Source organism: Primulina eburnea, chromosome 5, assembly GCF_022965805.1.
Source record: "Primulina eburnea isolate SZY01 chromosome 5, ASM2296580v1, whole genome shotgun sequence".
Classification (NCBI taxonomy): Eukaryota; Viridiplantae; Streptophyta; class Magnoliopsida; order Lamiales; family Gesneriaceae; genus Primulina; species Primulina eburnea.
In genome coordinates, this window is record NC_133105.1 from 18109378 (window position 1) to 18120472 (window position 11095).

Consider the following 11095-nt stretch of genomic DNA (forward strand, 5'->3'; position numbering starts at 1 on the left):
TATCGTCGTTACGGTATTTCAAATTATCAAAAGGCGCGTATATACTTTCATTTCTGCATCGATCTTGTCATATTATGTGTTGTGCTATTTTTATGCGTAAAAATTTATGTGTGACGTTCGTCGTTTGAGCAGAAAATAGTTTGGATCAGTTTTGAAATAATTTTTAGATCTGAAAACTCGTTTTTGCTGTCTTTTTAAATACTGCAATTTTTTGATCGTGATTCTGAGAAACCTTTCAACGTGAAAATTATAGAAATTTTTGATACCTGTGATTTGACAGTAAATTCGAAATATTTGGATAAAAATTCAATGAGTTATGGTGTTTTTCGTGGGACTGCTCAAACTACGTTTTCAGAAAACTTACGATATTGATACGTTCTTGAAGTTTTATGGTTGCAGGCTTCGTTGGGGATCGACGGGTGATCGTTGCTGCGTTTAGGTATGCTTAGTATGATGTTGGGTTGGCATTTGGATTGTCGGTTAGTGTCGATAGGCAATTGAATCCATTAGAAGTTGTAGGAAACAATTTGTTGTCAATTGCTATGTTTTTAATTTGTATGAGTAGTAGGGTGGACGTCGTTGCTTTGGAATGTTTGTACCAGTTTGGTTCAATGTTATGGTATGCTAGGATGGGTCTCGGGGTGTCATTTCATGGTCCGTACAATCGAGTCTAGAAAGATAAGCATCTGATGTATTGAATTCTCGTTGGGTTCCAATTAGTGCAGGTACACGGACCCTGGCACGAGTTTTGTGCCTTTATTTCTTCTCGGTGTCGATTTAGCGAGCCCACACGAACCCTCAGACGGACCCTGACACGGGGTGTGTGTCCCTTCTTCTTCTCGAATACTTCTTTTGCGCACCTACACGGACCATGCACGGACCCTAGTACGGGGTGCGTGTCCTCCCTTCTTTTCGAGTCATCGGTGTTCGAACCTACACAGACCCTTACACGGATCCAGACATTGGGTCCGGGTCCTTCATATTTTGGGAAAAATTTTATAGTGTGCTTTGAGGTTCGAAGTCATGGTGTAGTACAATGATTTACAAGGTCGAGTCATGGGAATTTTATAACGTCCTAAGGAATTGAATGAGCTCGTAAGTAAGCATGATATTTACGTCCAAGTTATACAAGTTAAGAATTTATGTTAGTATGTGCAGCAACGGCCCCAATCGAAGTCTAACGAATCCCTCAACGCCAAGTAAGTATGTTTGACATGCAAGAAAATATTTTAAGTTTTTGAGGTATGCTAAATGTCTTGTGACGAAATTATGTTTAGGATTGGAAAGCGTTAAATTATGAACGCGGACCAATCCGCTCATTAAATTATGAATAGGATTAGATCAGGATTGGGAAGCGTTAAATTATGAACGGGGACCAACCCGTTAAATTATGAACGGGTTCTCATGTATGTGGCAGTGGATACATGCCTGTAATCCCAGTACTGTGGTTTAGTCTGATCAGGCGAATTATGTTATGGGTCACTTGCATTGAAACATATCTCTACGCAAAATGATGAAGCTATGTATGTTTAAGTATTTTCAAGTATGCAAGAATGTTTAAAAAAGTTTATGGCACTTCTAAGTATGTATGTACGTATGTTCAGGTTTTGTCTTGAAAGTTCAAGTTTTAAGTATGTATGTCCTATTTTAAAGTTGCATGTGATCTTATTATGTAGTACTTGTTACTTCCAGTTTATACGTGTTGAGTTTTTAAACTCACTAGACTTGATCGATGCAGGTGAGGATATTTATGAGGAGACTGACGGTGGGGACCGAGGAGCAGGCTTGGGCCGAGCGGGAGGCTAACCCGATGACCGTCATGTTTTACGTTTTATGCTAACATTTAATACTTTTGTCAAACTTTAACTACCAAATCTTTTGTTGCAACAACTTGCGAGACGTACAGTTTTAACTCTTTTATCGAATTTTGAAGATTCACGTTTTATTTAAGAAATGTTTTAATTTTTCCACAAACTTTGAATAGTAAAATTACGGTACGTTTACATGACTCCTTCACCTTCAGCTGATGGTATCCCAAACGAAGATCTATCTTCGAAAAAATCGAAGTGTAAGGTCCAGGAATTTAACTCACGTAACCTGACTGCGTGCAATCTAAGGTTCTATTTAAATCATGTGTTTAACTAATTTTATGCATTTTATGCTAATTAGTGCATGATAGGATTTAATTCATGATATTTTAAAAGTTCATGCATTTGGTTTTTTAAGTTGCATTTCACTCTCGAAAGATTAACGAAGACCGGAAATTATCAGAAAAATTTATTTTAATTACATGATTAATTTTTATTAATTAATATAAGGTGTTTTAAATGTATTTTTTAAAAAATGAGATATTTTGGGTATTTTTACCCGTCGGAGCATATTTTTAATCGGTACGTTAATTTTATCGAATCAAGAGGACTTTTTGAGGGTTCGGGTATTATTTTAAAGAACGTACCTAAATGAAATATTTTTCGGGAGTATGTTTGGGCTTGATGGACCTATTTTTAAGCTTGTTGGACTCAAAACTATTTTAATCTCTTTTAAATAAAGTTAGGGCCCAATAGCTTAATTGTTATCTATTTAATTAACCCCTTAACCTAAACTAAACAGCCGACACTCCCTTCCACTCAGCCATATTCTCTCGGTTTCAGCACCTCCTTCAGCAGCAAAGCATCGGCCATAGAATTTCTTGCAAGAAAATTTCCTCTCGTGCCTTCCCTTCGCGGGGTTATTCAAGATTTCGTTGAAAATACATCAAAGCACGCCATGTAACATTGTTTTTGCATAATTCATGTCCTATATTGCTGTTGTGTATGAATTTGTGTGAGAAAATTTTTGATCTAGCCTTGAGCATGAGAAGTTTTTGGTTTTGCTTTTGTTTTTGAATTCCCATGATCGATACTCACGTTTTTATGATCTTTACTGCAAGGGAGCTGCTGTATGGCGTCGATGGGGGTCTGTTATTATCGATAGGAAGGGGTTTTCAAAGCTGGATGCGAGGCTTGGTCGAGTTGGATGGGAGTTGAGTGTATCCCTTGTTGTTTAGGCTAGTTGGGGAGGGTTTAGGAAAATTTTCTTGGACCAGAGATGCAAGGCCTTATCCAAGCCATGGACCAGCCCCTGATGGGTCTGATCCACGGCTTATGAATGCTTGAGCCTTGCTGGAACAAGCCTTGCAGCCGTTCGGGCGTGGGGTAGGAGATCGGACGCGATGTGTGCTTATGGTTGAACTTCGATTCAGGTCGAGCTGTGGCTTGCATGGGGGTGTAGCCGTCGGTTCAGCAGGTCCAGAGGGAGCCTCGGTTGAGTCCAGGAATGGGTGGTCATTGGATGGTCCTGTCGGTTGTGGGCAGGGATCGACAATTATAGGAAAGATCGCACCTGGGGTAGCGTTTGGGGAGTGGTAGAATACTTCCAGCAACGTAGGTGTATGGCCGAGAGTTTAGGGCTCTGGTTTTGAGTTTTTTAGTACCTTTTTGATTATTATAAGGTGCGGTAAAAATTTTGGAGGATTTTGGTTGATTTTGTGTCGATTCGGGTTAAAACCGGGACCCCGGTCCAAGTTTTTAAAAAGAATCAATTAAGTTTTTAAACGGGCTCGAGTTTACATCTAAGAAATACTTTTAATAGGTTTTGGGATGTTTTAAGGAGTTTGGTAAGCTTCAGGTCAAATTTTTAGAGGTTCAAGGGTAAAACGGTCATTTTGGATTTCGAGGGGCAAAATGGTCATTTTACACCCGGGATGAGAATTTGGTCCTGGCACCACCCTGAGTACATTTTATCATGTTTTAAATGTTTACGCATCATGTTTATGATTTTATGTATTTACAAAAATACGCTGCATGCTTAGTTTCAAGAAATAGTTACGTATATGCATGTTTTGATTAAGTAGTGAATATGATAATGTTTTTGAAGGATGAGAGTTGATTGTGAATGATGATTTATATGTATACGATTACATGAGATATTTTGAGCTTAGGCCAAGGCTCAATGGAAGGGTAATGATGTCGCTTATGTCCCCACCGCCGGGTACCACAGTTATACTAAGATGGATCGAATAGAGCTGATACGATAGAGCGAATACGAAAATCACAACTAATGAATTGAATTCAATTAAAAGAAAATTTATATGTATACGATGACATGATGAGACATGCTCTGACACGTTTGAGTTTATATGACACATTTATGTTCATGCTTTTAAGTTAACGAAATATATGTTAAGTATGGTATTTTTCACTACTGTATGTCATGTATATGTACTTGTTATTTCTGGTACAGGTGTGTTGACTCTTTAATCTCATTAGGTGTGTGTGATTCAGGTGAGCTTGATGTTGAGGGGACTGGAGTTGCCCAACTTTGAGTAGGCAGACCTGGTGGGGTGACACGACCCGAGGACCGCATGTTTTCCACATTATGATTCATGAGATTTGAGAGGATATGAACATCTTTATACATTGGTGATTTTAGGATTTTATTCGTTTATGTTTGCGTAAATTTTGGATGAGTTTGTTATTTTAAACTGCACAATTTTTCTTACTGTCAAATATTAAGATCATTTTTAAATGTTATATTTTTAATAGAGCACATGCATGCGAAGCAGTTGAGCGTTATTTAAAAATTATGAGCTTTAAAAAAAAAAAAATTCTGCACTTTTAAATTAGTAGATGTTACACGAAGCTCCCTGCAGCTGATCAAAAAATTCTTCAATTCTAGGCAAGGGATACTTATTCTTGATGGTGACTTTGTTCAGCTCCTATATTCAATGCAGAGTCGCGTTATACCATCCTTCTTCTTCACAAATAATACCGGTGCGCTCCAAAGAGAGTAGCTTGGGTGAATAAAACCCTTGTCCAGCAATTCCTGAATTTAATCCTTCAGCTCTTTCATCTCGGCTGGTTCTAAACGATAGTGAAGTTAAAACAGCGGGACCAAGTATCGGTGGAAGGCACCGTATTCCTCTTATTCACAAATGAGTAGGTTACAATGCTTTTAAATAAAGAAACTAAAAGAGATAAGCTACTCTAACCCTAGGAATTCAAGGAATTCAAATACAAAAGGATGGATAAAGATAAACTAAGATAAGCAGATAAAAGATTGATAAAAGATCTTATACAACTAACTAAAGATTAGATAAGATAAGATAGACATTCCAACACTCCCCCTCAAGGTGGGTCGTAGAGATTTATCATTCCCATCTTGGAAGACAATTCAGCAAAGGTGGGGCGGAATAGAGCTTTTGTGAGAATATCAGCTAACTGAAGTTTAGAAGGGACGTAGTTGATAGTAATGACTCCATCTTCAATCTTCTCACTAATGAAGTGACGATCTATTTCAACATGCTTCGTCCTATCATGGTGAACCGGATTCTTTGATATATTGATGGCCGCTTGATTGTCACATAAAACTTCAACTTGAGAATTTTCTTCAACCTTTAATTCTGTTAACAATCTTCTAAGCCACATTCCCTCACATATCCCAAGGGCCAAAGCCCGAAATTCGGCTTCAGCGCTGCTGCGTGCAACAACAGATTGTTTCTTGCTCCTCCACGTCACCAAGTTCCCCCAAACAAATGTACAATACCCTGATGTTGACCGTCGGTCTGTAGGAGAACCAGCCCAATCAGCGTCACTGTATACCTGAGTTCTTCTATCTGTAGTCTTCCGGAATAAGATTCCTTGACCAGAGGACCCTTTGAGGTACCTCAACACCCGGTATGTAGCTGCCATATGTTCCTCGGTCGGGTTGTTCATGAATTGACTGAGAACACTGACAACAAATCCAATGTCAGGTCGGGTATGTGAAAGGTATATTAATTTCCCCACTAATCTTTGATATCTTCCCTTGTCCACTAAGACATGGTCCCCTTTCTCCCAAAATTTGATATTGGGATCCATTGGAGTGTCTGTAGGCTTACACCCTAACATCCCTGTATCTTGTAGAAGATCAGTAACATATTTACGTTGAGAAATAAATATACCACCAGACGATCGGGCCACTTCCATTCCCAGAAAATATTTGAGATGCCCGAGATCTTTCATCTCAAATTCCCGATTGAGGAGAAGTTTTACATGCTCGATTTCTTCTTTGTGATTCCCTGTGAGTACAATGTCATCCACATAAACAATAAGAATGGCACTTTTTCCGTCTTCAGATTGTTTCACGAACAAGGTATGATCGGTTTGACATTGAGAATAGCCATCGCCCGTCAATACTTTCATGAATCGATAAAACCAAGCTCTAGGGGATTGTTTAAGCCCATACAAGGATTTCCGCAACTTGCACACCTTGGTACTTGGTATTTCGGATTCAAAGCCGGGAGGTATTTTCATGAAGACTTCTTCCTCGAGATCACCATTAAGAAAAGCATTTTTGACATCAAGTTGGAACAATGGCCAGTCGAGATTAACAGCAAGGGACAGAAGAACTCGAATAGTGTTAAGTCGAGCAACAGGGGCAAAGGTTTCTTGGTAGTCAATGCCGTATGATTGAGTATACCCCTTGGCTACAAGTCTAGCTTTTAGTCGTTCTATACTCCCATCAGGCTTATGTTTTCCTGTAAAAATCCACTTGCACCCGACTGGTTTCTTACCAGATGGAAGATCAGTGATGGCCCATGTATTGTTCCTTTCCAACGCCTTTATTTCATCTAGGACATCAACTTTCCAATTTGGATCATTTAAGGCAGCTTCGATAGTGGAGGGAATCTGGACCTGATCAAGATTAGAAAGGAAGGCACAATATGTAGGTGAAAACCGTTTAAATGAGATAAAGTTGCCTATCGGATGTTGTGTGCAAGATCGAGTTCCTTTCCGTAGTGCAATAGGTCTTTCATCAAGATTATCATCAAGCTCACTGCTGTTAATCACATGAGTATCAGTAATGGTCAAATCGTGAGAATGAGTACCTGGATTTGCAATCGAGGAGATGTCATGAACAGCCTGAATTTCTGCGGGCATTGTTATATTCTCTTGATGATGTTGCTTTCTACGGGAATATGTATGGATTGGCTCCTGGAGTTTGAGTTTGCTATGATCTGGAGAGGAGTCTATGGGTGTAGTCATGGATCTAAGTGGCTCTATATGAGGGATGGATGGTATTGTGAATTCCAGACTGTTTGGTTCCTTGATGGGTGACTCCCCCTGAAGGGAAGAACCGGGATAGAACGGTTGAGATTCAAAGAACGTGACATCCATAGAATTGTAGTATTGTTTCATGGTCGGTGAATAGCATTTGTACCCTTTTTGGTGAGGAGAATAGCCAAGAAAGATGCACTTGACAGCACGTGGTTCGAGTTTGTTGCGGTGATGCTAGGGTATGTGGACAAAGGATGAACAACCAAACACCTTAAGTGGAAGTTCATGAAGTAAATGAGGAGAAGGATGAGTTTCCAGGAGGGTCTGAATAGGAGTTTTGAATTGTAGTATTCTTGAGGGCATTCTATTTATTAAGTATGTACCGGTTAATATTGCATCACCCCAATAGTGATGAGGAACGTTTGAGGTAAGGAGTAATGCACGAGCAACCTCAAGGAGATGGCGATTTTTGCGCTCAGAGACTCCGTTTTGTTGAGGGGTATACACACATGAGCTTTGGTGAACAATCCCATGTGATTGCAGATGACTCCCCAACTCAGAATTGAAATAATCACGGGCCCTATCAGTGCGTAGCACATGAATATGAGAGGAAAATTGGGTCTTGATCATTGAATGAAAGTGTTTAAAGATCTGGGTACTTTCTGATTTATTTTTCATGAGAAAAACCCAAGATAGTCGTGTGTGGTCATCGATGAATGGAAAAAATTATCTACAGTGGTCCCAATCTGTCAAACTCTTTATCTGTGGCCGTGGAAAAGATGGTTTCCTATCCGGTGAAGCAATTTGTCCATCTCCTGAGGATCCAAAATCTCGGACATGGAATTCAGAGAATTGCATGGTTATGTCATGGTTAATCAATTCCATGATAACCGAGATAGGAGAGAATTTTCTCTTATATCGCAGTGCAAAGGAGATTTGGGAAGCCGCAAAGGATACATACTCCAGCAAAGACAACACCTCCGAACTGTTTGCCATCAAATGCCGGCTGCAAGATCTCCGCCAAGGAGAGTCCTCTGTCACTGATTTCTTCAATGCACTTACTCGTCTATGGCAGCAATTGGATCTCTTCGAAACCTATGACTGGGAGTGCCTAGCGGATGGTGACAAATTTCGGCAGATTGTAGAGCAACGGAGGATATTCAGTTTTCTATCAGGCCTTAACCCATCTCTCGACGATGTACGGGGGAGAATTCTGGGCACTAAACCCTTACCAAGCCTTCGAGGTGTATTTTCTGTATCAGGAGTAAGATGAGATCTTCCTGTACCACATTCTTCTGCAAACTAAGCTCCAGATTCCTCACAATACTCGTGGTGACCATCCGATAATCAAAAGGAATAGAAACTCTAAAGCCCAAATCCAAATCTTGGGGTATAATTTTCATTCGCTTGACAAACGTCTCAGATATGAATGATTGTGTAGCTACTGAATCTAGCAATGCATAGGTAGCTACAACTGAAATATGTATCCTTTATGCGATAAATTAACCAACCAATCCATTTGAGTCGAAAAAACTAAAGAATTCCTATCATTAATAACCCATAATTCTAAAAAATATGCCTCACTTAACCCTTAGTAAACCTTGAAATTACAAAATCCACCCAAAAATTATTTTCGAAAATTACATTTCAGCCCTTGTTTTCTCGAAATTCTTCCATTTTTGGCCCTAAAGTTCCGAAATTTACATCTTTTCCCAAATTATTTTCGAATTTAATCAATTCAGGCCCTAACCTCTCTAAATTTAATTTTTTGATCCCTAAAATTCCAGAAATTACGTAAACAACCACAGATTTCTCAGAACAGTTTCTATAATTCTAAAACTTTGCAATGTAGTCCCTGAATTTTCAAAAATTTTAGATTTCAACTAGAAACTTTCGGTCACGTCAATTTCAGTCCCTAGACTTCTTAAAAATTACATATTAACCCATAAAATTCTCAGCTTTGTGCATTTAAACCCTTGAGCTCTTGGTTTTTGAATTTTAGTTCCTATAGTTTACGATTTATGCAATTCAATCCTCATACTTTCGTTTTCTTCATTTTCAATCCATATAATTCTTCAATTGATTCAATTCATTTCTTAAATCTAATTAAAGTAGAGCATGCAACTTATTTTCTTCTAAGTTCTTTATTACCTCAAATAAATCCCACTAATCAACTAAAAATTTTCATGCAATGCAATTAAAGCAAGGTAAAGATGTTAAGCGACTAAGTTAGCAGTGATCAAAGTCGTGTCTGACTCAGCTTCTGCCTCCTCGGCATGCATGACATAAGCTCTGTAAGCCGTTTGTCCTTTCTTCTTTGGGCAATCAATGGCCTTGTGCCCTTCCTCATTGCAAATGAATCACTTGAATGATCCTGTGGCTGGTTCGACGTGGTTTGGGCTAGGTCAAATTAAGAGCTTGACTTGGAGTTAGGGTTTTCGGTTGCCTTTAGAAGAAAATTACAGCAACATTTAAGGAGGTTTCGAAGGTCTTAGGCGGTCGGAATTAGGTGGTTTGAGGGTTTTTCATGTGTGTTTAAGTCATGGATTAAATTTGGGAAAGTTTGGTTATGTTTCAGATTGATACGGGTTAAAATCGGGACTTCGGTCTAAGTTTAAAAATGAATTATAGAATGTATAGCATTGGCTCGAGTTTACATCTAAGAAATGATTATAATTTTTTTTAATGTGTTTTAATACGTTTAGTTGGCTTCGGGTCTAAATTTTAAGGTCAAGGGGTAAAACGGTAAAATTAGGGTTTCAGGGGCTAAATGGTTATTTTGCACCTGAATCAAGTTAACAGTCCGGGCTGTGCTCTGAAAACTGCTAATGCATGTTTATAATGTTTATTTCATTTGATTATGGAATTTTTATGAAAATGCTGAAAATATGTTGCATGCTTGGTTTCAAGAAAATATACATATATGCATGAATTTTTATAAGTGATGAATATGATGACATGTTTGAATGAGGTGACTTGGTTGTTGGTAATACGAACACGAAACATGTAAGGCAAAAGCTCAGTTGACGGCTGAGAGTGTCGCTGATATTCGCGCCACCTGGTGCTATGTTTACGTAGATGGATTCATCGAACAACAGCTGGTACAAAAGTCACAACTAAGGATCTGAATTAAATCAAGGAAAAACGAATACGTTTACGATGAAATGATATGAATATGTTTATGTGTATGTTATGGTTATGTATATGTTCATGCTTTAGATATATGATGAAAGTTATTTTAATTACAGTAATTTTCAATGTTGTTTGATATGTATATGTACTTTGTTATAACGGTTCAGGTGTGTTGAATCTTTAAACTCACTAGGTGTGATTGATGTAGGTGATCTTGTTTACGAGGAGACTGGATGTAGAGCCCAAACTTAGCACACGCATAACCCATGCATTTATTTAATTATTATATCATTTAATTAATTTTAAAAATGAGTTTTAAGCCATGCACGATTTATGTGAATGCATTATTTTAAATTATTTATGTTTATGTGATGCACGTTAAAATGTTTTTCGAGTTTAACGTTTCAGGCGATTATTCGAGGCGAGACCGAGGAAAAGAGACCGGTGTCGAGTTGGCAAATTTTAAATGTGGTATTTTATTTTAAGTTGAAGTTGGGGCATTTTAAATAAATTCTAGAGTTTTAGTATTTTAAAAGCCTAATATCTTGATTAGGTGAGTTTTATGATGGTAACTTTTAAATATTTGCCACTGGTACATTCTATTTCAAATCTAGAGATATTATTAAAAGTTAGAGGAAGGTTAGGATTTTAATTAATTGTTAAATTTTTGTCAAGCAAGTTCATTCCCTAATTACTATCTTAACACACACACACACACTTTTACACACACTAAAAATCGCTTAACACACACACACTTTCACAAATCAGATTTTTTATTATTTTGAGAGGAGAAAACTAGGGTTCTAAGAGGTGAAAGCAGCCGCCCCCTTCCATTCGATTTTCCATCAAGTTCTCGTTGGTTTTATTGAAAGATTTTAGTGCCACAA

The 11095-nt window shown here is 38.2% G+C and overlaps 1 protein-coding gene across 1 annotated transcript; it reads left to right on the forward strand.

Moving 5' to 3' along the window:
- The first annotated feature begins 7788 nt into the window (after positions 1–7788).
- Positions 7789–8349, forward strand: LOC140831419 (uncharacterized). The gene has a single exon (XM_073195173.1). The coding sequence runs from the start codon at positions 7789–7791 to the stop codon at positions 8347–8349; it is 561 nt and encodes a 186-aa protein (XP_073051274.1).
- Positions 8350–11095: the final 2746 nt, after the last annotated feature.